General features: G+C 56.2%; 9 protein-coding genes across 9 annotated transcripts; 4 read left to right on the top strand and 5 right to left on the bottom strand.

Moving 5' to 3' along the window:
* Positions 1-118: 118 nt before the first annotated feature.
* Positions 119-733, bottom strand: BGZ61DRAFT_490095 (uncharacterized protein; the record flags this gene model as incomplete). The annotated part of the gene is made up of 2 exons (XM_046250293.1): positions 119-338; positions 399-733. The coding sequence occupies 2 exons, from the start codon at positions 731-733 to the stop codon at positions 119-121; spliced, it is 555 nt and encodes a 184-aa protein (XP_046111220.1).
* A 1,108-nt stretch (positions 734-1,841) lies between these two features.
* Positions 1,842-3,457, top strand: BGZ61DRAFT_527376 (exonuclease V a 5' deoxyribonuclease-domain-containing protein; the record flags this gene model as incomplete). The annotated part of the gene is made up of 2 exons (XM_046253100.1): positions 1,842-2,151; positions 2,208-3,457. The coding sequence occupies 2 exons, from the start codon at positions 1,842-1,844 to the stop codon at positions 3,455-3,457; spliced, it is 1,560 nt and encodes a 519-aa protein (XP_046111219.1).
* A 1,425-nt stretch (positions 3,458-4,882) lies between these two features.
* BGZ61DRAFT_94862 (uncharacterized protein) lies at positions 4,883-7,388 on the top strand. The gene is made up of 3 exons (XM_046257253.1): positions 4,883-6,009; positions 6,059-6,660; positions 6,710-7,388. The coding sequence occupies exons 1-3, from the start codon at positions 5,179-5,181 to the stop codon at positions 7,257-7,259; spliced, it is 1,983 nt and encodes a 660-aa protein (XP_046111218.1). The 5' UTR covers positions 4,883-5,178; the 3' UTR covers positions 7,260-7,388.
* Positions 7,389-7,390: 2 nt separating this feature from the next.
* Positions 7,391-9,179, bottom strand: BGZ61DRAFT_94835 (uncharacterized protein). Its single transcript, XM_046257252.1, has 6 exons — positions 8,988-9,179; positions 8,792-8,928; positions 8,443-8,734; positions 8,230-8,382; positions 7,623-8,178; positions 7,391-7,571 (listed from the first exon to the last, which is right to left on the bottom strand). Exons 1-6 carry the CDS (start codon positions 9,045-9,047, stop codon positions 7,522-7,524), a joined length of 1,248 nt encoding a protein of 415 aa, XP_046111217.1. The 5' UTR covers positions 9,048-9,179; the 3' UTR covers positions 7,391-7,521.
* A 1,924-nt stretch (positions 9,180-11,103) lies between these two features.
* BGZ61DRAFT_472751 (uncharacterized protein) lies at positions 11,104-11,727 on the bottom strand (the record flags this gene model as incomplete). Its single annotated transcript, XM_046248374.1, has 1 exon — positions 11,104-11,727. The coding sequence occupies one exon, from the start codon at positions 11,725-11,727 to the stop codon at positions 11,104-11,106; it is 624 nt and encodes a 207-aa protein (XP_046111216.1).
* Positions 11,728-12,015: 288 nt separating this feature from the next.
* On the top strand, positions 12,016-13,241 carry BGZ61DRAFT_490092 (uncharacterized protein; the record flags this gene model as incomplete). The annotated part of the gene is made up of 2 exons (XM_046250292.1): positions 12,016-12,043; positions 12,595-13,241. 2 exons carry the CDS (start codon positions 12,016-12,018, stop codon positions 13,239-13,241), a joined length of 675 nt encoding a protein of 224 aa, XP_046111215.1.
* Positions 13,242-14,088: 847 nt separating this feature from the next.
* BGZ61DRAFT_381208 (Sec1-like protein) lies at positions 14,089-17,353 on the top strand. The gene is made up of 5 exons (XM_046242639.1): positions 14,089-14,482; positions 14,543-14,580; positions 14,644-14,731; positions 14,808-15,157; positions 15,211-17,353. Exons 1-5 carry the CDS (start codon positions 14,449-14,451, stop codon positions 16,864-16,866), a joined length of 2,166 nt encoding a protein of 721 aa, XP_046111214.1. The 5' UTR covers positions 14,089-14,448; the 3' UTR covers positions 16,867-17,353.
* A 504-nt stretch (positions 17,354-17,857) lies between these two features.
* On the bottom strand, positions 17,858-20,386 carry BGZ61DRAFT_527371 (uncharacterized protein; the record flags this gene model as incomplete). Its single annotated transcript, XM_046253099.1, has 3 exons — positions 17,858-20,034; positions 20,099-20,232; positions 20,289-20,386. 3 exons carry the CDS (start codon positions 20,384-20,386, stop codon positions 17,858-17,860), a joined length of 2,409 nt encoding a protein of 802 aa, XP_046111213.1.
* Positions 20,387-22,085: 1,699 nt separating this feature from the next.
* On the bottom strand, positions 22,086-23,685 carry BGZ61DRAFT_94747 (glutathione S-transferase). Its single transcript, XM_046257251.1, has 4 exons — positions 23,417-23,685; positions 22,870-23,343; positions 22,545-22,810; positions 22,086-22,488 (listed from the first exon to the last, which is right to left on the bottom strand). Exons 1-4 carry the CDS (start codon positions 23,579-23,581, stop codon positions 22,218-22,220), a joined length of 1,176 nt encoding a protein of 391 aa, XP_046111212.1. The 5' UTR covers positions 23,582-23,685; the 3' UTR covers positions 22,086-22,217.
* Between the last annotated feature and the right edge of the window lie 291 nt (positions 23,686-23,976).

Below are 23,976 nucleotides of genomic sequence, written 5' to 3'. Positions count from 1 at the left end.
GCTCCCAACCGCATGTATTAAAGTCCAAACCCTATCGCCCCTAATCCTGACCCAACGCCAAATTATTAGTACAAAAAGTCAATCGAGATGCCGTGTCTTAGCAGTAATGGTTAAGGCGTTATCGAAACAGCTCAGTCAACCATAGCCAGCCGCAAAATACGGGAACCAGCGCAAGCAAGATCCACCAGAGCTCGACAGTCAACTTGACTTGTAGCCATCGAGGTAATCGCCTGCTAATGGCGGAACGGTGAGAGCACAGCCTCGTGCCGTAGACGAGACAACCGAGACCTGGCCGAGATTCACACTCAAAGTGCTCGCGACGTCGTTGCATAAGTAGACTGTCAACCGTAGTTAGCTTGGCTCCTCGGAAGGGAACGGGGTTCGAGCAAATCACTTACGGAACACTGCCTCGACAGAAGCGAAGGTCGCTCCTCAGGTCGCATCGCCGGTCATTGGGGCATTCGAGATGGAGACTCCGGCGCTCCACGAGCCACTCGACTTTGAGGTTGACGCCCGTGTCGACGAGCGAGTAGAGGTGGGCGTTGGTGTGTTTCAGGGACAGAGCGTCAGGGTAGATGAGCATCTTGGAGATGGCGAGATGGATCTCGGTGGGGAGAGACATGAAGGTGAGGCGAGACGGCTCTTCCTCGATTGTACTGAGGGCCGAGATGGCTCCGGGCTTGTCCACGCCGGAGCCGGGGGTGGGGCGGCGCGAGCGGAGAAAGGAAGCCATCGGGGCGCGGGCCGGAGCTTGGAAGAGTGGGAGCTTGGCTGTTGGTTGAGCGGGAGTCTCGGAGGCGCAGGCGGAGGCGGAGGCGGAGGTGGAGGTGGAGGCGAAAGTAACGACTGAGGAGGTATCAGAATTGAACTGGATCATGCATCACGGAGCGGCTCGAGAAAGCTTTGTATTCGGTTGCTGCCTTGGAGACGCCGTGTTTGGCAGGACGCGGCAGACTAGGATACAATCCGGCCAGCGTGGTGGCGGGTCAGGCAGCCAAGCCACATTGCGGTGCAGTCCTAGCGAGTTTCAGGGGAGCTAAGCTACCAGAGCTAGGTACCAGAGCTACAGAGAGGCGGCGCGGCGCTGGCGGCTGGCAAGGCATTTTCTAGGACTCGTTTGCGAGTCATCTGGTCCGCCAAGAGGGCATCTGCAAAAGGCGTCGGTAATCTCAGTGTTGAAACCGACGACGAATCTGACGAGATGTTCGGATTCGTCCATGGTAGGACTGGTCGTCCTGGTTCGGATTGCCCTGCATGCGCCAGTACGCTCAGGGCACTCCGTCCCGCATCCGGAGTCCTCCAGACCAACCATCCACTGAGACATGCCCGGATTTGACACAGCTGCCCTTGTGCTTTGTTTTTCAGGCACAGCTGTTTCTTGCTTATTCGGCTGCACCTGCTGACCACTATTCTGGTTAGTATCTATTTTAGGAGCACGGCGTAGTTCATGTTTTGGTGCCTGTTGGAGTCATCCTTTACCAGGGCAAACCGGGTGCCTAAAATTGGAATTCATAGACCATAGGCTTATACTTATTAACAAGTTCGACTTGATAAAGAAATGAATAAAAGGTATAAGAGAATGAACAATAAGAATTAGTGTTTAAAATAATTTATTAGTAATAGATAATTATTAGCACGATGGAAGCATGTAGTTATGTGTGCGAGTGCCAGATACACCAGTGTGTGAAACGACTGGTGCCTGGAACTTGGAATGCCTGCTACGGCGCTGCCACGTGACTCCGCGACTTGCTCGCGCGTCATTGCCATCCACTCGACACGCCAGACTTCCCCTCCCCCCTCCGTTGTCATGCATCCTGGCCTTGCTCCTCATGGCTGTCACAATGCCAGATAGCGACAGCGATTTTGGATATGACTTCTCCGTTGAAGAGGAAGAGTTGCTCGCCCAGTTAGCTTCCGCTAATCCCACAGCCCCGCGCCAACAATCGCCACCCCAAGATGCGAAGCTGGCCGTGATAGACTCGGTTCCTGGAAGATCAGATAAGTTCGTCACCAGACATGGCACAGCAGAGCCTCAGGATCTTCCAGCATTGGATCGGGAAAGCCCTCAACCGAGATATGAACAGGCACCAGCAACTTTTGCTCCCGCTTCGTCAGAAATCCAGCCCGGCAAGGCTGTTTGGTACCCGGATCGTATGTAGTGACCTTGCGAGAGGACTTCATCAGACTAACTGACCCAAAGCGCTTAGTGAAAGGTGAACTGTCGATACTCGAGACTGATTCGCGGCGTACTGTTCACGAGGAGTCAGGGCGCGACACCTTCGATGAGTCGTTTGACAACTACCGCTCTCCATTGCAACGGTTCCGCTCGTATCCCAGAAAGCCGTTGACAGTTTCCGATCTCAACGCAGGGGCATGGTGCGAGCTCCAGTATTGGTACACGTTAACGAGACTACCTGGTGGTCGGAGGACAAGGACGGTGGCAATGCGACAGGGCACCAAGGTCCATCAAAAGCTCGAAGACGAAGTCCACACTACCGTCAAGATCGATATCACGAGTAAAGAGGATGGGTTTGGTTTGAAGCTCTGGAACTTGGTTCAGGGACTGAGGACCCTGCGGGACACGGGTTTGACAAGAGAGTTAGAGGTCTGGGGGATGGTTGATGGCAACCTGGTGAATGGCATCATCGACGGTGTCAGCTACGAAAACCCGAATCCCGAATTCCAAGAGGAACTTTCTAGTCAGGAGTCCCAAGGAAATTTTCGACAAGCATCACTGACGGATTACTTTCCACCAACGCAATCGGCACAAGCGCAGCACCCAGGGCCAAAGATTTACCTCACCGACGTCAAGACTCGTGGGTCTCTCGCTCCCGTGAGTAACGCCCAGCTTCGACCTGCAAAGATTCAGCTTCTTCTGTATCATCGATTTTTGTCAGGCATGGCTGCGGGGGAATTAGACTTTCTCAAAGTGTTTCGACGTTATGGTTTGGACCCCGACGAACCATTCTCTGATGGATTCATCGCACAAGTGGGCAGTTTACACGATGAAATATTTTTCGACGCCCCTTCAAGCTCAGAAGCAGGCCCTGCAACGCCGGACTCCACTTCAGGGAGTGCAAAACCGACAGAGCCCGACCTTCTCAAGTACCGAACACTGAGAGAACTTCTCCCGCTAGTACAGGAAGAGTTGGCAGCCACGTTTCCCCACGGAGAGAATTCACTGGGGCACATGCTTAGAGTTCAGTACGTCCATCGAAGCGATGGCCGGGAGATCGACCAACACGACTTCCCAGTATCTCGTCAGGCATTGGACGCCTACTTGTCAAAGTATATGTCATGGTGGCGCGGGGAAAGAAAGGCAACAGGCGTCGACATTGAGGAAGCCTTCAAGTGTCGGACATGTGAATTTGTCTCAGACTGCTCGTGGCGTCAGGCCCTGGACGACGAACGGTTGCGGAAAGCCCAGCAAAGGGTGCGGTCAAAGCGGCGCGATTGATTAGTTTTCGCTAAAGGACGAATTAAGATGCACAGTCAAGGCGTCAGAGGGACACATTCCCCAAGGTTTAATGATGGGGTATGACGTGTCTAAGCGACTGGCGACAGGGCCGTATCAGTTCAATCAGATGCATGTCGGCAATAGGTATTACTGCTTCTCGTCCTGGCCAAGTATGCACGTTGGCCCGTCAAGTCAGCGAAGTGCATATGCTGTGTGACGGACGCCGCCATCCAGTGCGGTCGCTTCGCATTTGCAGAAGATGACGATACCTCCTCGTGTTGGTTTGAGCGGCTAGAACCCACGGCTTCATTGTACGCAGCCTATTGGGAGTTCGGAATTCCATCCCGCCCCCATCCCACCCATTCCTTCTGGGACCAGGATGCCTGACCGACAGCTTCCTCAGCGGCCAGATAAGCGATTTGATGTCTCTCCGCTGCTTATACAGGGTCTTCGGCGAACTCTGACAGGGTCTATCGGGACCTGATCTCGTCTTTACGGACCGACTAGCATTTGGACCCTGGGCTAACAGGACACCTAGCGCCTGACTAAACATACTGCTCTGCATGTCGGTAACACCGGCTGCTGACTACGACCCAGCCATCAAGGGAGCTCTCCACTCGGCCTCTTGCACAGGGTTGCGCTTGATCCACGGATCCGAAGCAGCTGCATAGACCCCGCCAAACGTATGGCGTTGCGAGGCGTTGCGCGGCGTTGCGCCAAACCTGTCCGTCTGCATGGACACTTGAGGGGGTGGCGATCGGCACCGCGAGTTGCCCATTGCAAATGTACACCCTTTCCACCAGTAAAACCCCATCCTACCCTTTCAGCCGGCGGCCGCTCCATTATCAAGCCGCTTGTGGCACGCTCCTCCCTATCAGAGTTATCGGAGCAGGCAGGGGGCCGGACCACGACGACGGGCTGCTGGCACGAACAAATCATCGGGATGCCGTCGGTGGTAGTTGTCACTCGTCGTACACCCGAACGCCACTGCGCCCATGGGACGAGCCATGCAGCAGCTGAATGCCACCGGTCAGAGGTCACTGTCGTATCGAGGCCTATGAACGGCCTGGGGCACGGCTGTCAACTCCATGTGAGATATCGTGGCCGTTGTAGGTGGGTGCTCCGCTAGCCTGGAAGCTTGTCTGCATTAGCCTCCCAACGGTTAGGCCAAGCCAGCACCCCGAAGGATTGGTTGTGCAGGGTTCCGTCCAACGGGGTATTTTCAAGCTCCAAGCTCCAAGGTTTCACTCACACAACCCTGGGGCGGAAGAGTGCATGAGCTGGGAGAGGGAGGGAGTGCCGGCCCAAAACCCAAGAGCCCAAGAGTTGACTCCCCCCACAGTCTGACCTAGAAGTGACCTAGGTGGAGGGCGCCGCACGTGCAAGACGGTAGCCCTCTCGCCAGAGGCAGGGATAGCTTATGGCGTAGCCTATGGCTGCTTCGCGTCCATGGCCCAGTCGGCTCTGAACGGCCGAGGCGACGGGCGCCGACTTGCTGACCCAATCGACGCTTGCTGCACGCCAGGCTCTATCTCCGAATGAGAGGGATGCCTCAGTCAAGATCCACCAAACAAGTGTGGTTTCGTGATAATTAAGTAATCCTTGTTGCAGAGACTCTCAGGTACATAAGATGATGACATTCACCAGTTCCGCACCTCAGGTGCCTGGTGGTCACTGATGACAGCGGGATGTTTATCGGCTCGAATTTGTGAACTGGCAAGATGTCGAGCGATGTGATCAACTTCAACAAGCCGTGCAGCGCCTGTCGCCGCCGCAAGGTTCGGTGCGACAAAGCTCAGCCATGCAACAACTGTATCCGCCACCGGGTTTCCTGCGTCTATGAAGCGCCGCGGGAGTCCGTCATGAGCCAGCAGGTGCTCCAAGACCGAGTGGAAAGGCTGGAACGCCTGGTGGAAGACTTGACGGCCTTTTCGCTCTCCAATCATGGATCCCAGCACGTTCGAAGGAATTCGTCGTCTGCGACCAGCCCATTTAGCAGCTTCGACGACTACTCGGATATCCCCGCCGACGCGGGGAACCAAGTTTTCGGCCCCGGAAACTCATATCATATGGGGCCCGATTCTTGGATGAATATGGACCATCTCGGCTACTCACCACATCACCTTCTGAATATGTGTTCTGAAGACGACGCCGAGCAACGATCCACCTGGACAATGTCCCTGTCGCACCCACGGCCCAAGGACATGTCTCATTTCCACCTTCCTGTTTACAAGGAGGATGTCATGATTCACATGTTTTTTGACCACGTCGAACCCTTTATTCGTATCAATCACCAGGGCTATTTTTGGCAGCTGGTCGGCGAGTTCCGCGCTGGAACCTGTGTCTCTGGCCGAGAGGTCGAGTCGCTCATGTTCGCCACGCAATATATCACCGCGTCAGTGCTTCCAGCGGCTCTCATCCAGGAAAAGCTGGGCCTTGTGAAATCGGATTTGATCGACCACCTCCAGAGAGCGACGGAATTTACTTTCGACCAAGCAAATATCATGAGAAGCCGAAGTACAGTGTTGTTCAACGCTCTTCTGTATTACATTGTGAGTTCTATCACCCCCTCTACCGTATTGTCACTAACAAATATCTCAGACTTGCCAGTTTCATACTGGAAACTGCGAAGCAGGTTCCACCCTCCTTGGCCTTGCCAGCAGCATTGCCAGGCGGATCGGTATGCACCGAGACCCAGCTTATTACGGCTACACAGCATGGTGCGTCGAGATGAGACGCCGGATGTGGGGCCACCTCGCCGCCCTCGATGCACAGGCTTGCAACGCAGACGGGTCCGAGTCGGTTTTGATGTCGCTGAGCGATGTCCAGCGTCCTCTCAATGTAAATGACTCCGAGTGGAAAACCTCTGCGCGAGGGGATCCTGGACCAAGGGATCGGGAAGGGTTTAGCGATGCTGCCGCGGCCCTGATTAGGAGAGAGATCTCCCGGGCTGCTCACAACATCTCCGAGGCTCGAAAAACAGCCACAAACTGCTACGATCTGGTGGCTATCATTGAAGAGACGACAAAATACGTCCAGCTCAAGTTTCTGCACCATTTCGACGGTTCGGATCCGGTGCACCATGTTATGACGAAATGGTACAACGCCATGATCAAGTCGTTGACCGTTTCGGTTCTATACCTGCATGCATCGCCGTCACGACCAAAGCTTCATTGTCATTTATTCGAGCAACTGCAGAACCGGTAAGTGAATGCTCGCGAGGACGTCAAATTTGTTTACTAACATCCGCAGGCTTTACGATGACTGCCTTGCCTGTCTGGAGGAATTTTCGCAGGGAGAAAAGGCCGCGACCGAGTATCACTGGCAGTGGGCCTTCCGATGGCCAATGCCACTTCATGTCGTCGCTGGACTTCTCTCTGGTCTGTCCCGCCTGCCTGAGCATCGAGATACCGACCGGGCATGGGAGCAGATCGACGCTGCTTTCCAACGGTATAACAACGATGAGGTATCGATGGCAAAGGTACCCGCGTGGCACTCGATCGAGACGCTGTGCGACCAGGCGATGCTTCAGCACCCTAATCAAAAACACGAGGGTCGTTCATATATTAAGCGCATGCACACGGCGAGGCCGGTTGCAGGCGCAGAAATGCACAAGATGTCAGGGATGCCTTGCGGGGGGGTCTATGGTATCGAGATGTACGACCAGAGCCTTCGGAAGCATGGTTTAGACGAGATGGCTTCAGCCGAAGCGACGATTAGCATGGGATTTTCGGATAGCGATATTGACGCCGTGTTTTTTAATGTGAATGGGGAGGATGAGTATTTGTCTATTGATATCTGATCGGTCTGGGCGGGCGCAAAAGTTTAGGAGGTATACATGCGTCGAATTAGAAGTTAATGTCAAGCTTCCGCCGTCCTTGCAAGTCAAGTTCAGTATTGTTTACGCAATACGCCACCACCATATTATCTGAACAGAGGTATCTGCTGGCACTGTGTGGTACTAAATTCGTGCGCTCATTGTTTACTACTATTATGTTCCTTTGGTGTATTTGATGACATTAAGTTAGGCTAGAAAAAACCAAAATTGTTTTATGTGAAGATGCTTAATGCTTCCTGTGTCGGTGCGTGCGGGTCATGCCGAAGCCCCAACCATCTGCAAAAGTTAGCACGCGCTCGTGTAAGCCATCAGATTCATTGCACTTACATTGTGCCGGAACGTGGATGTCGATCTCAAGCTCGTCGGCCCAGTGCCAAACCAAGTTCGGGTCCCTGAGGAACTCTCGGCCGACCAAGACGGCATCAACGGAGCCGTCGTCTAGATACCCTGACGCTTGCTTCCCTGATGTAATGTTGCCAACAGCGCTGACAAAGGTGGGTGTTCCTGCGACGGCTTTCTTAACGGCAGCGGCATAGGGGACTTGGTATCCGGGACCAGGGGCAATCTGCTGTCTGTGGTCGAGGCCACCGCCAGAGATGTCCAGAAAGTCGACTCCCTTATCAGAGAGGATCTTGGCTAGCTTTCCGGCCTCTTCAATGTGCCACTGAGGCAGCGAGGGGTCGAAGTCGAGATAGTCGGTGCCGGGCATGCGGACCAAGAGGGGGAAGTCGGCCGGGACGATCTGGCGAGTGAGCTCGACGACTTCAACTAGGAGCCGGGTGCGGTTCTCAAACGAGCCGCCGTACTCGTCAGTGCGCTGGTTGGATGCCGGAGAGAGGAACGAGTTCAGGAGGTAGCCGTGGGCGGCATGGACTTCGATGGCCTATGCGGATCAGAACTCGTCGACTTTTCCTTTCTTGGTGTGAGAGCTTACATCGAATCCGACTTGAAGGGCCCTCTTCACGGCCGCAACCCAATCCTGCTTAAACTTGTTGATGTCATCCTTGGTCATCTCCCTAGGGACGAGAGTTTCGGGACCGAAGGGGATGGCGCTCGGTGCAACCACTTTATCAGGCCAACCATCGGCCTACGAGTTATCTTGTTAGCTTTGCTGACTCAACTGTATCCGATCGAAGAGCCTCCTCACCTCCTTGACGGCAACGGCCTTGCGGTCCAGCCAGGGCGCAACAGTGCTCGCCTTGCGTCCGGCGTGGCCCATCTGGATCGCCATGCGGCTGTTCTGGCTGTGGGCAAAGTCGACAATCTCCTTGAGCGGGGCCATCTGGCCGTCCTCCCAGATGCCGGCGTCCTGCGGACTGATGCGGCCCTCGGGCGACACGGCGTGGACCTCGGTGATAACCAGGGCGGGGCCGCGCGCCGTAAAGCTGCCGAGATGCTGTCTGTGCCACGGGGTTACGTAGCCGTTCTTGGCCGAGTACCTGGGGAAGTGTCAGTGGAGACTGGAGTATCGGGGTTGACGTCGACGGGGCACGCACTGGCACATGGGAGAGACGATGATTCGGTTGCGCAGGGTCAAGCCCCTGAGTTTCAGAGGAGAGAAGATGGTGCCCTCCGGCTGGACATCCCACGGCGTCCCGGCGGGGGGATCTTGGACGGGCGTGTAGAAGGGAACCTGTGGAGCAGGAGTGTTAGCTTGCGAGCATGTCACTTGTGGGTTTGGCCGTGACAAACATCTTTGGCGGCGGTGTTGATAATGACTTTGTCATTTTCGTGGTTGGAGGTCTGAGCCATGGTTGGAAGGGTGTAGATTGTCGGTGGGACTGTCGAATTGTGCTTTGGTATTGACGCCAGAAGTGAAGCTAAAGTATTGATGTTCTCTAGGTTTGTCTCCGGGAAGAGCGAAGGGTCGTCTTATATACGACCTCTACTGGATCACGATCATGCGATGCCTCTCTGCACCACCCACCAAAACGTGGTTGAGTTCTACAGCGATGTCTCAAACGCATCTAGCTCGGTGTTACACGGCATTCGGTCTCCCAACATACTACGTCAACAGTGCTGCGCTCGCCGAACCCTCGCCGGCTATCCGCCCGCCTGAACCGGGAATATCTTTGGGATGCGCCCAGCTCACTTGATCGGCGCCGCCATGAGTAGTAAGCCAGATTGGCGCCGCCACACCGGACGACACGGCAGCTGCGCGTGTGGCCTGAGGCGAGGACGCGAGGGCCGAAGACGCGAGCTTTTGCATGTCGACGGGAATAAGCCGCCGTGGGGGAGTAGAAATGTGACGTTGGCGGTGCGGGAGAATCGGCAGGGCTGCGCTACCCTTGGACACTAACTTAACTGGAAGCCACCCGTAAATGGGCATATACCGGCAATTGGGGGCTTCTGGAACGCCCAAATCCCTGGATTCTCGAAGGCGGTCGGCCGAACGTGCATATGGTGTTCTGGCGTGCTTTTTTCTCGCTGTTGAAGAGCGTCTACGTCACGGTGCGTTGGACGACCAAGAAGTGGCGCCAGGACGAGCTGCCGGTTTATCCAGCTTGGCAGAACTCTCCCCTGCGCTTTTTAGGCCGTGGATGCAGTAAATTGCGGTAGATATCGGCCAGATACCTGAGCATATTTTGAGTTTTCCTTGGCTACGAGCTACTGTCGAGAGATTATGCGGCGTGCAGGGTCTGTATGCAGGTTTCGTTTATCTCCGAGATGATCTCATCCAACTATTCTAGGAATCCTTCTGGAATGTGTCAGGCGCTAGCTGGGTAGCCTTCAGGCCTACAATCGCCCTTCAGGCCTGCGTCGGGCTTCGTTGCATGAATCCAACTCGACTGCATGCATCTTTTCTCTTTGCTCTTTGCTCCCAGTTAAGCACCAGAAAGCCACAGGCAAGGATTCTATGCAACCATGACTACAGCATTCACGTTGAGACTTTGGGAAGCACCATAATTGGTCAACATAAGCCCGCATGTGTGAGGTCTATCTCACGGGTTCACTCTGGGCTCACTGCAGGCACTGGTCGAGTTTCAACTCGTATTTCTCAACTACCAAGTATCATCCCCTTCACGCACCATAAACATCAGCCAGAGTGAATCCAAGTGGAATCCTACCAAATTAACTCTTCCCAGCTGTGTCAGCAGCTTTGCCCACTACACTGTGTGCACGAGATTTCCAGCTGTATTGTTGCGGCTGCAAGCAATCTGTGTAGTTCCAACCGTGCGATGAACGGCTGGGGACCGGCATGCGATGTGACCCCTTCCCTTCGGTCCAACTCCCAAACGCCGCTCACATGTGCTTCAACCTCATGGTAACGCCGGAAAAACAGGAGATGCGTCGATAGACCACGGGACGGTGCCACAATGTTCTTTGGCCGCCTTGGAGCGTAGTCGAGTTGTCGGTGCTGCTCAAGGATGCTCTGAGACGCGTTGATGTACTAAGGCCGAGGCAGTAAGGGGTTCCGCCATGGACCTGTGTGAACCCGGTGGCCGTCTTGGATCCTCCGAAACGTCCCAGGCTGTATCACCTGATAGTCTTTCCGTAACGTCTCAGCTGAGTATTGCCTCCAGACTCTGTACCAATTATTTAATCTCAACATAATACCGTACATGCTACATTGGAGCTCGTGAGATGATCTGTCCAGCCATGGGATAGAGACTACCGCCACGTACCGCAGCGGGCTCATATAGGTGCCAGGTTCGTCGGGGCCAAAGAGATCTTCCCGCCAACAATGATATTGTAACATTCCCGCAAGTTTATCTTCGTAGTCCGTACGCCTCTCCTTCTTTCTTGCGAAACGGAGCATTTCTTCCTCTGAACCGTAGAATGCGACGCCGATCTGAAATGCAGACTCCTAGTCAAGCAAAGCTGTTGTGGCGGTGACCTCCTTTGAGTGTTGTGAGTAAATTCCCGGGATGGGGGTCATACGCGGAACGTCCTCGAGCAGGTGTGGATCGAGACCAAACCGTCGAGCAGCATGGCTGGGCTCCAGTGGCAGGAAGATTCTCTTGCTTAACACACAAGCGAAGCAGGCCCTTTTACAGGTGAGAAGAAAGAGATAGCCGGCAAAATTACTGCACGTCTCGCACTTCCAGGTGCATAACTTCTGATAGAGAAGGCGATAGCTCATGTAATGGCCCGTTCCAATGCTCAAAGCACCGCGGACTGCCTGATGTGCATACCGAGTGACCTCCTTGTATACGGTGAGTGATTCCACCACCTCCAATGCTCGTCTGTTGAGGCACCGAAAGTTGTTCAGCTCGTGCAAGTCAAGGTCGGGGAGTATTAGATAGAGAAGGTCAAAAGGCAAAACTTGAAGGGCGCCGAGATGTGCTGTTGGTGGATGGCGAATACGTTCAGCGTTTTCTGGGACAGGCGGCAGTTTCTCATCGAGCATGTGATAGTTGAACTCGTCCCTCGCCGTGAGGCGCGCCCCGAGGGGCGTCGGGACTTTCTCTAAAAAGAGTTCTGTTGCCATGTTGAAGTACGTCGCTGGTTGGGATGAGGATGTAGATTTGTAAAAGGTAAGTAGGCAAGTGTCAGTTTGGATGACTTGGTATAAGTGTGGATGACTTGGTGTAAGTGTAGATAGTTTGGTGTAGGCGTGGATGACTTGGTGTAGTTATAGTTATAGGTTAATTGGTGTAGGCAACTTGACGAAGGTGAATCTGTGAGGCTGATTGAGTGGGTGATTTAGCGAAAGTGATTAGGTGTAGGTCAAATGGTATATGTGAATTGGTGTAGTTGATCTGGTGAGGGCAACTTGATGAAGGTGATTTGGTGGGGGTCAGTTGGTATATGTGAATAGTTGTAGGTGATCTGGTGAGAGTAACTCGGTGACGGTGATTTGGTGTAGGTTACTTGGCATATTTCTCTCGCCCCAGCTTCACTTGATACCATCAAATAGATAAAAGCCGTGCAGTATTTACAAACAATAGGAGCAATCTAGCACTACGGCCAGTAACAGAAGAGACAATAACTTGAGTAAGGTTGTTCCACACTGGCCATTGCCTGAAGTTTTCAACTCAGCCCTTCTGTCTTCAACCTTACTAATTGCAGACAATAATATTGCCACTGTAGAATAAGGACCGTGATGTCTTTAGGCAATAAGTAGGTTACTTGGTATAGGTGATTGGGTGTTGGTGACTTGGTGTACCCTGTTGAGTTTCACTGGGGTGGGTCTGCCGCCTACGGACTGCCTAACGCCGAGAGCAACAGAAACAACCTGAGTGAATCATCTTCCCCCATTCCACCTCCATCTACACCAAACGCGAAACGTGTGCAAAACCGGACATGCAGAGGTTCCGCGGGTTTGCTGCCGATGCCGGCTCCGACGACGGTTTAGACGAGGAAGAAGATGTGCCCCTCCACCACAAACGGGCTTTCGGCGCCGGCCTGAAGCGCAAACGGGTCGAGTTCGTCCCCGCCAAAGATCCCGATGCTGGCATCAAGTCGACGATAGAAGGTCCGAAAACACCGGCAACAGCCATCGGAGACCTCTACGCCAGCGTCGTTATGACGGCTGCTCCCCCGGCCGCACAGCCCACGGATGAAGCAACGCCGCAGGACGCCGTGGAAATCTGCCCGGTCTGCGCACTCCCGGCCACCGCCTCATCACGACCACACGAAGCGTCTCTCGCGCACCAAGTCTGCCTGGCGCATTCTCACCCGCCCTCGGCACTGGACCGCTCACGGATGGGCCTGCGCGCCCTCGAGGCACAGGGCTGGGACCCCGATGCTCGACAGGGCCTGGGCCGCGAGGGCGATGGGATGCGGTACCCCATCAAGGTGACGGCCAAGGAGAACACCCTCGGCGTTGGGGCAGCGGTGCCGGAGAGTGTGCGCAAGAGGGAGAAGGTAGAGAAGCCAAAGAAGCTGAATCGAAAGGAGATGCGGCAGCTGGCAGCGAAGGAGAAGCTACGCAACGAGAGGCTTCAGGGTGAGATCTATGGGAGGGTGGATGTGGAGAGGTATCTGAGGGGGGATGGGTGAGGTCATGAGATGGCATGCATTCACAGCACTAAAGAGCAGCACACTGAAATCCTGAGGTTTTGGCTGCTGCACCAACGACGACCATCGCTTCTTTCACGTTTGGGCCGATGCGGCTACGGAGTTGGATGCTCGGGTTGTCTTTTCTGCCTACCTAGGACTACGGTTTAGGACTTGCCCGTCCTTTGAAGGCGACAGTTCAACTCGAAGGAACGGTGCCTCGAGGACTCTGGGCAAGCGAGCGAGGCAGTACAGAACCACCATCACGATATGTTCTTGGAGGTATTTTCCTTCGCATTCTGCCTTGATGGCGTCTTGCCTTCGCGGGTGGCGTGGGACAAATCCCAAGACAGCCCCCGCATGATTAGTGAGGGCATGCGTAAGACAACTCACAGACGATGTGTTTGAAACGGGGCCTACAAGGGATAAGGGACTGCATAGATCTGGCACCAGATAGACTGTTTCAAAAGAATAAGGCTTTAAAACTACTCGTCCTCTCGCGACTTTTTTCAGAATCGGGATATGTGGCCGTCGAGGGAAGTTCAAATATACATTCCTCCAAGCTTTGGGAATGACCTCATCAGCTGCAGGCTTATGGCGTGGGCATATGCTGCTCACCGCTGTGCGCCTAGAAATGGCGGCCAGGCGGCTACGGTGTAAGTAAGTACCTGGGCGGGTGGCGAGACGGGACAGGCTACAGGGGGGGATTCCATCACAGGGCCGTTTCTACAGCGGTCGTCATCAGCCAACAAGAGGCGGGAAAAGCCCTTGACTTAGAGCTGGGAAAGCCTTAACTTGAGCTGGGAAGGCCTACGGAGTACCTAAGTTGGGCCTTGACCCGGGAGCGGATCCACTACGGATCTGGGCTGCGGCTGCTTTGAGTGAAACCCCGCCAAACTCCTGAAGAGCCCCGAACGTGCAAGGGCAAAGACAAAGAAAGACACGACACCAACCTCCATCTTGAGACTTGACTTGACCTCGCCTCGGCCAGATAAGACCAAACAAGTCCGGCCGCCGCATTCTGATCTCTGTCGCTCGCCGCCGTTCACTGTGATTCCACACGCCAAAACCGACCGTCTCTCCCACCACCTCCTCTCCAGTCGCAACCGCCTCTCGCCATCCCGCAATCAATCCCACCGTCTCTCTCTCTCTCTCCCTCCCTTCGCTCCAAGCATCTTGACGGGGCAGCCCGCGCCGCTCTACGTCCACAATGGGGCTGTCCGTCATCCAAGAACAGCACGATGGTAACTTTCTCCGCCCGCGTCCGCAACGCCTGTGACGCCGCCGCTCATGCGCTCTCGCAGTGATTCTCAACCAGATCAAGAGCATCACCAAAGACGATGTACGCTGGGAGTTCTAGTTCCCACTCCCGCTTTCGCAACGCCAGCAACTGACATGCTTCCAGTGGAAATGCCTGATCGTCGACGCCAACTCCAAGAAGATCATCGACAATGCTGTCAAGGAAGATGACATCCTCAACAACAACATCGCCAGTCAGTCCGCCCACCGCTCCTCCCGCCACCCGCCTCCCGCCACCCGCTTGAACTGACCCCTCCTCTCCCACCGTAGCTATCGAGCGCATCGAAGACCGCCGCGATCCCAACCCTGAGATGGACGCCATCTACATCCTCTCCCCCGAGTCCTTTGCCGTCGACTGCCTCCTCGCCGACTTCGAGATGCGCCGCTATCGCAGCTATTTCCTCGTGTGGACCGGCCTGCTCGACCCCTCGCTTCGCCGCAAGATCGACGACTTCCCCGGTGCCCGCCAGCAGCGCGCCGGCTTCCAGACCCTGTTCGTCGACTTTTTCCCTCGGGAATCCCACCTCGTCACTTTCCACGACCCTTGGAGCTTCCCTATGCTCTACCACCCGTCCTGCAATGCGCTCGTCCCCCAGCACATGAAGGGTCTGGCACAAAAGGTATGTTGGTGCTGCCATCCGAGGCGGAACAGGAGGGTTAACACTCCTCATAGATCGCGGGTCTTTGCATCACCCTTGGCGAGTACCCGAAAGTGAGATACTACCGACCGACCAATCCGATTCATGATGCTAGTGTGTTGTGCTCGCATTTGGCACGTTTCGTCCAAGAAGAATTGGACTCGTACGCACAATGGGACTCGAACTTTCCGCCACCGTCCCAGCGACCGCAAGCAAATTTAATCATCACAGACCGATCCATGGACTTGATGGCTCCTTTAGTCCACGAGTTCACCTACCAGGCCATGGCACACGATCTCCTGCCAATCAAAGATGGCGACAAGGTCACCTACCGCACCACCATCAACGAGGGAACCCCGGAAGCGGAGGAGAAGGACATGGAGCTTGCCGAGAAGGACAAGATCTGGGTCGATAACCGCCATCGACACATGAAAGATACTATCGACAAGCTCATGGGCGACTTCCAAAAGTTCATTGACGAGAACCCCCATTTCACAAACCAAAATGCCGATACTACCAACCTCAACGCCATCCGCGACATGCTGGCAGGCCTGCCCCAGTTCCAGGAAATGAAGGAAGCCTACTCGCTGCACCTCACCATGGCGCAAGAATGCATGAACATTTTCCAGAAACACAAACTGCCCGATGTTGCATCTGTGGAACAGACGCTGGCGTCGGGGCTAGACGAAGACTTCCGGAAGCCCAAAAACGTCCTGGACTCCGTGGTCCGACTATTAGACGACGAATCGGTCACGCCCCCGGACCGACTCAGACTCATCATCATGTTCATCCTCTACCGTGATGGTGTCATCTCAGAGGACATTAAGCGCCTACTCGCCCATTCGTCTCTCCCACAGCAGGACAGCGATGTTATAAAGAACTTGGAGAATCTCGGTGGACGAACGATCCATGCTCTCAAAGATGTGCGGCAGATCCCACCGCCGCTGTTCCCCATCGACCCCAAGACAGCGCAGTTAGATGAGGAGTACGGTCTATCGCGCTTCGAGCCGGTCTTGAAGTCCATGATCGACGCTCTGGCCCGAGGCATCCTCGAGCAAACCAACTTCCCCTACGTGAAGCCACCGCTGGACCCTAATGAGGACATGCTGATAGCGCAGGGAGGATCTCTCCGCACTGGCCGGCCAAACTGGGCCGCTACTGGACGGCGTCCTCCGGAGAACCGACAGCGCATCATCGTCTTTATGGCTGGAGGAGCCACTTATAGTGAGAGCCGAGCGTGCTACGAAGTCGGCGCTGAACGTAGTCGCGATATCATTCTTGCCACATCGCATATGATGAGCCCCCAGCTCTTCATCCGCCAGGTCGGCGACCTCAGCCGCGACAAGCGTCACCTTGACCTTCCCCTCGAGCGCCCCAAGCCTCGTGCTCCAGCCCATCTGTTCGAACGTCCCGCGCCGCCTCGCCCGCCACCAGGACAAGCACCGCCAATGGGTGCGCCTCCAGGTGGTGCAGCACCACCGCGCAGGCCGATTGCTCCAGGTGGTCTACCCGGTCGTCCAGTCCCGAGCGGCTCAGCTCCTCCCACGGCGGCCATGAACAAGGTGTCACTCAACACCCCGCCGAAGCCGCCTGCCGCCAGCAACGGCTCGTCCCACGGCGCCTACCACTACGAAGATCCCAGGGCATACAAGGAGAAGAAGCGGAGGAATTTCCTGGGCATGAAGAAGTAGGGCTCTCGCAGAAGTGGCGGTTCCTCGGCGTCGGACCGAGCCGCGAGGCGAAAGGAAGACAGCAGCCGGTGGATCACAACGACGGAGAGTCACGACACCAGCACCAAGACTGTTCCTGGTGGCAAAGGCTTCCTCTAAATTAAGTCCTCTTCGCGCTACGGGTAGTTGGGTAGACGAGACGGTATGGTGCAGCTTGGTTACGTTTTTCGGAGCGCGGCGTTCTATTCCCGTTTTCTTTTGCGTCCTTTAAAGGTCTCCAAGTCACCGCTCGACGTCCAGCGAATTCTTTTTTGCAAAGATCCAAACCCGAATCTTGGGCGGTTTACTTTACACGCTTTCGCTTCCGTCCCGCGATTGAACTGGGTGGATCGTTGGGAGGAGGGGAGGGGACAGAGTGCCAGGCCAAGACTGGTATATAGAGCTCTCCTGTGACGTAGCATGTACATACATTTGTGGAGGAGGCGATAATAATCTATTTCTTGTGAAGATCCTTTCCTGTTTATCTTACCATGTGCCACGTTTCAGCGACTTCATCAACCACCGGTAATCCATGGGGCACACAATTTTACATAAAAAAAAAAGGTCACATCACGTCGTGGAACTTCACGTTGGAAACCCAAAAATAATAATTCACGCCCGTCAAATCAATCTCATTGAATCCCACTAGCTACGCGGCCGACGTTTGCCCCCTTGCCCATCGCCGTTGCTTCCAAAATAAATAAAAAACGACATCAAAAAGGACTCAAACAAAGGTACCCTGTCCTACAAATATGCAGAGGGTTGGTTGTACTGCTCCCCAGATTTTTGCCCCCCGTGTGTGTTCCCTGGGGAGAGTAGAAAAAAGCAAATCGTGTAGTAGTAGCAGTTTTGTGGGATCATGAGATTTTCTCGACAGGCTGTTGGATTTTCGTACATGCGCTGCACAGACGCAGTTGTTATGTGTCTAGCATTGCGCACCAAGTTCGGTGCTGTGTGAGTAATAAGACGATGCTTATTGTCTGCCATAGGCAGTACCGCGGCCGGGGTTGCCAGTGGGGGGCATACCGCGGCCTTCAAAGGGGGCACCGGCGAATTCAGGCACGGGCGGACCGTTGAAGCCGCCGAGGCCGGGGGGGATGTATCCGTGGGGAGGGCCACCGAAGAAACCCGGGGGAGGAGGAGGCATGTTGCGAGGGGGCATGCCGCCCATGGCCTCGAGGGGAGGCATCGCGCCGGGAGGGAAGTTCGGGAACATGTGAGGAGGCATGGGCATGTTGCGGTTCGGGCCGTTAGGACCGTTGAGGCCACCGGCGAGTCCAGGGGGGGCCATCATAGGGCCGCGGTTGACTGGAGGAGGCATCTGGCCGCCGGGCATCCAGCCGGGAGGCATCTGGTCCAGGCCGGGAGGCGGTGGCGGGCGCTGCAGGATCTGGGTCGGCTGGTTAGGCCGGCCATCGCCGTCATTGCGGAAGGAATCCTCCATGGGGAATCCGGGTGGGGGTTGAGGGCGCATTTGGCGCTGGTCTCTCGCGAAGTCGGGTTCCCTGTCGTTCATTGGGGGCATATGGGGCTGTTTCTGGGGCTGAGCCATGCGCATCAATAAGTCGTTGCGCTGCATATCCTGCGGTGCCCGCATCAGGTTCATCAAGAACTCGGTGTTGCTGTTGTTACGGGCGATCTCGGGGCGGCCAGAGGGTTGGCTCGGGGCACGCTGTCGTTGACCAACGAGGTCCTGGAGGAGCTGCTCGGGGCGGGCCTGGGGCTGAGGTCGAGGGGCGAGAATCTCCTGGACATGCTGTGGCGGTGGCCTACCCATGGGTGGCCCCTCCATTCGGCGGTCACCTCCGTACTGCTGGAACGGTGGCTCTGGAGAAGTCATGGAGGCTTGTGGCTTTCGACCATCCGGGGGAGTACTGTGCGGGGGGGCTGCGAAGGGAGAAGGTCCTGGCGGGGTTGCGCTCATCGACTGCTTCTGGAGCTTCATGAGCAGCTGCTGGAATGCCTGCCTCTCCTCCTCAGGAGCAGGCGGCGCTGCTGGGCCACCGCCCATAGGGAAAGGCAGTCCATTCATGGGTAGTCCAGTCATTGGGGGTCCAGACATCATCGGTCCAGGCATGGGAGGTCCGGCCATAGGAGGCCCAGCCATTGGGTGTCCAGGCATGGGGGGGCCAGGCATGGGAGGTCCAGTCATCTGCGGGGGGGCGTCGTTTCTTCCTCCTCGCACCTCCTCCTGGGCGTGAGAGAAGAAAGAGGTGAATCGCGACGATTTTCCAGTGGCCTTGGGCTTGTTTGTAGCCTCCGTAGGCTCGCCAGGGCTCGAGGTATCGAGACCTGAGTTAGATCCACCAAAGGCCATGAAGAACTTGTCCGGGCCAGCTTCGACAGCAGGAGCCGATTGAACTGGCTTCTCAGCCTCGACAGGAACCTCGACCGAATCGGTGGGACCGGACTTGCCAGGAGCTGAGGGTGCGCGGTTCTTAGCCTTCTTCATTTCCTCCATCCACTTCTGGAAGTCTTGTTGAGTATGCGCTTCGGGGTGCTCCTCGAGAGGTTCGTCAAGCCATTCGGGCTCTCGCTCAACTCGCTGCTCGCGGCCGCCCCATCGTCGATCGTGGTTGCGGCCACTGTTGCGGTCGTCGATGGCTTCGGTATCCTTGTCACGGTCTCTCCAGCTCTTGGCACGATCGATGCGGTCTCGCTTCTCAGGGGCCAGGGTTTCGTTGGTGGTGGGCTCATTCTTGAACCACGGCTCGACCTTGGGCCGGTTTAGCCCGTTGCGGGATCGTCCATCGGCATCCTCCGCTTCCTTGTCTCGAGTGAAGTTGTCAAAGTTGCGCGCAGGGCGATCTCGAAGAGCCTCAGGTTCCCGTTCTCTGGGTTGTCGCCTCTCGTCTCGGAAGTTGCCGCCCATGCGTCCATGGAAGCGCTCAGCGCCTTCGTGGCCGAAGCTCTTGCGCGGCTTGACTGTGCTCCAGCCTTCAGACTCTCCCTCACCATCGCGGCGGCGGAATCCGTTGGCGGTACGTCCTTCGCGGAAGCGATCGGTCTCGGCGTCGCCATTGCGACTTCGGAAGTTGCCAAATCGGCCTGAAGCATCGGGTTCCTTGAGAGTCTTGTCGTCAATCGACTTATTCCCTCGCGCAGAGGCGAAGGCCATTCGAGGGGGGGCAAAGACAATGTCCTCAGGGTCTGGACAGTGTGCACGTGTTAGCACAGCGATTTGATCATGGGTAGATTATTGAGGGCAACGGACTCGCGCTGTTTCTCGATACATGGAGGCCAGGTCGTCGAGCACCCTGATCCAGGATGGAGTTGTCGTTTGACCGAGGTCGCTCACCGGCAGTCTTGCCTGTGGTCCCTTGACCGCGGGCTTGTTCGGCTGGTGGGCTGGAGAAATGTCAGAAGACTAGCGGTGGCAGATGAGGACAGTTGTGGCAACTCACCCCATCCACTCCTCGGCGGGAGGGAGGTTTGTGGGCCTTGTGCATAATGGTGACTCCCGCAGGTGCAGGAGGAAATCGGCTGGATATCGAAGAGCCATTGTTTGCGAGTTTGCGATGCGATGCGATGCGCATCCGACAGGAAGCGATCGTCGCACAGAGAAAGGAGTGCTGAAGAGATTAAGTGGATTCGGGCGCGCAGTCAGGAAAGTGGTGCGGAGATTGGGTCGAGGGAGAATGGGTGCAAGGTCGAAGTGTCGGTGATTGAGGTTGCGAGGTTATTATCGGAGCTCCAGGACAGTTTGCGAGGCGATGTGGGTTCGTGGTTGTGGACGTGGTTTGACTTGTGGTGAGGTGTGGTTGGTGGATTAGGTAGTCGGGCACCTATGTGACGACGAAAGCAGCCAAAAGGCGATGGATCAAGTGATGGCGGATGAGGGCGATAGCAGGTGGTGGCGAGGCGAAGGAGGAAGAGGAATGAGGCAGAGCGGGATTGGGCTGGCACTTCTAGAGTCACCAGCCAAGGCTGCGAGGGAGGGCGGAGGGTGAGAGCGAGTTGAGAGAGAGGGAGGGAGGGCAGTCGGGATGATTCGTTGGCGTTCGTCGCAGGGTCGCAGGCCGCAGGGTCGCTGGCAGGGGGTGGGGGGGTAAGCGGCCAGAAGGCCGGAGAGGACGTCTGGAGGTGCGGCGAGATGCGGTAGCGGTAGCGGTAGTGTGCGGTGCGAGTGTAACGGACGGACGGACGGCGGGAAACGGGCGGCGTGGCGATCGGGGGTCGTGGGAGGTTGGGCTGGCGATGTTTGGCGGAGGTGGAGGTGGAGGAGGAAGTGGAAGTGGAAGTGGGTTGGAGGCGGAACGGGGTTGCTTGTGCGGGTGCTGTGTTTTCCGTCGTGATGGGGTTTTGCGTAGATTGATGACTGGCGCCGTGAGCACGGGGACAGCACGGGACTACCCTACCTAGGTACCTACACGCAGCCCTTTGAGCTGAGCGCCAGCCCCTAGAAGCCCCCAAAAGCCCCGTGCTACCTGGCCATGCGGCTGCCCACGGGTACTGCGCCAGGTACCGCCGCCGCCTACGGGAGTCACGCCCCAGCGGCCTCCTCCACTGCGTTCCAGGCTGCAAGGCACCCGACGCCCCGTGGCCGGCTGGTCCATCAGCGCCCCGACCGTTGTCGGAGGGCCTAAGCTGCGAAGGGTACCGGGCGAGGTACGGACACGTCACTACGGCCAAGGTACCTACCGCGCAAGGTCAGCTGGCCTTGATTTCTGGCACCACCACCCCGTGGCCCGTTGCTTGTCCCTTGAGAGTCCACCACCGAACTGATTCATACCGGACCTTGTTGAACAGCCTGAGTTTCCTCCACCGAGCGGCATGCAACTTCTTCTGCCTCCTCGTCCGCATGCAGCCTGGCCTGGTAGTTAGCTGGAGCCGTTCTTGTTTTTTTTTCTCCCTTGTCGTGGCCCACCGATTCATTCATCTGGCCCCACTGAAGCTACCAGAACTCAAGGCTGTCTCTCAGGCTCCCTCCAGCAATCGATTCGACGGCCCCTCACTCCGAGCTACACGACCGTAGCACAAGCAAGCAAGCAGGCACTGGAAGTCATTGGCCAGCCTCAACAGGTATTGAAATAGAGCTTCAGTTTGCCTAAACTAATGCTCAACTGCATATGCAACGCGTAGGCTGTGTCGGCGGATTCTCTTGACTGAGGCCTCAACCGTCCAAATCCGCTTGATGTCTATGAGTGGAGGCCTGATCGAAAGCATTGTACTGGGCTATGCACTACTAACCTCCACTAAGGTATAATATATATTGCCATCGTAACTTCAAATGTCTGTGTGTTGAAAACTTTTTGAATTATTCATCAATTATCATCATAACTAGTTCATCATTGCATGCCATCAATCCCTCAACCCTTTTCCCGCTCTACACCTCACTTCTTCGCAGCAGTCACCTCCTCGTCCAGCGGCAGGATGTGCGGCAGCGGGCCCACGGGGGTGATGCCCAGCGGGTTGATCTGCGTGTGGCTGCGCGTGTAGTGGTACTTGATATGCTCGAACTGCGTCGTCTCGCCAAACGCCGGCTGCGTCCAGTACAGGTTGCGCATCCACCGGTGCAGCGCCGGGTAGCCGGAGCGGATATCCTTGATGTTGCACTTGAAGTGCTGGACGTAGACGGGGTCGAATCGGACGATGGTCACGTACCTGGAGGGAGCATGTGTTAGGTATTGGCATGTCAATGGAGGTTGGGGATAACTCACAATCGAACATCGGCCTCGGTAATGGTGGCTCCAAAGTAAAACGGCCCACCCTTCTGCTCAGCCAGGTGCTTCTCGGCGCGGTCGAGTGTCTCGAAAAGCGCCACCACGTTGCGCTCATACGCCTCGCCGGTAGTCGCAAAGCCTGCTTTGTAAACGCCGTTGTTGATGCCGTCATAGGTCCAGGCGTGGGTCTCCTCAATCTTCTCCTGGAGCTCCTTGGGGTACAGCTGGATAGTTCGGTACTTTTCCTCGATGAGGTCGTCAAACTGCAAAAATCAAGTCAGCTTTACTTATATAACAACCCAGAGAAAGGAATAGGATTTACCTCTGTGCCAAACATGCGCAGGATCTCACTGCTCTCGTTGCTGACGATGCGGTTGGTCTTCTTGTCGTACAACACGGGCACGGTGTAACGGCCCTGGAAGTCCTTCTCAGACTCAAAGTACAAGTCGCTCAGGTGCGTAAACGCCTCGTGGCCCTCGATGGGGTCAGGCACGACATTGTCGCCGGGCAGCTTCTCGTCAGCCTTGACGAAGCGCCAGCCGCCCTGGGCGAGGTGCCAGTGGACGACGGAGAAGGAGACGATGTCCTCGAGGCCCTTGAGCTTGCGGGCGATGAGGGTGCGGTGCGCCCACGGGCACGCGTAGCTGACATAGAGGTGGTAGCGGCCCTTCTCGGGAGGGTACTGGGCGCCGGCCTCGCGCGAGATCCAGTCGCGGAACGAGCTGACCTGGCGCTTGAACTCGCCCGACTTGTCGCCGGGCGTGACCCAATCGGTGACTTTGGCAGTGGTGCTGGCCTGCGGCAGAACCGTGTCAGCGGAGGGCGGGTCGCACAGGAGGGGAGGCGACGCAGGGGAAGCACAAACTCACCATTCTGAACTGAGATCCGAGCAATTGATTCGTTGGGCGAGGTTGCGGCGAAGGTGTCGTGGGGAACGAAGCGAACGGGCGGAGTTGCTGTTGCAGTTGGAGGTTGCTGTTGAGATTCTTGTTGCAGGCTCGGAATGCTCGAGTGTTGAGTCTCTGCATCGACATTGGAAAAAGGGACGGGTCGACGATAACGAGCGAAGAAGCACGTATATATACAGAATTTAACCTCCCCAACGTAGTGGAGATTGATGCAAGATGGCCATCCCCATCCTATCGTGTCCAGCAGCCCGTCACCCCTCCCGCTGGCCTCCTCGCCCGTCTCGCCGCGTTCGACCAGGTCGCTCACTAAGACTTTCTCAGCAACGTGCCCCTCATGACAAAATGCCCGAGACGCGCGGGGAGCACGTCGCCAAAGCTCGCCCTGGCTTGGGCACTGCTAACCATTACTAGGCCGCCTTGGGCCAGACTCCGGCAACTCCAGGGACAACTACGCCGTCATCTCGTCTCTCACTGGGCGCCCGCTTTGGAGAGCGACAGCGTAATCCAGACAGCCGCCACCC

The sequence above is a fragment of the Ilyonectria robusta genome, assembly GCF_021365365.1.
Source record: "Ilyonectria robusta strain PMI_751 chromosome Unknown BGZ61scaffold_2, whole genome shotgun sequence".
Taxonomy (NCBI): domain Eukaryota; kingdom Fungi; phylum Ascomycota; class Sordariomycetes; order Hypocreales; family Nectriaceae; genus Ilyonectria; species Ilyonectria robusta.
This window is presented reverse-complemented; position numbering and strand designations above follow the sequence as displayed.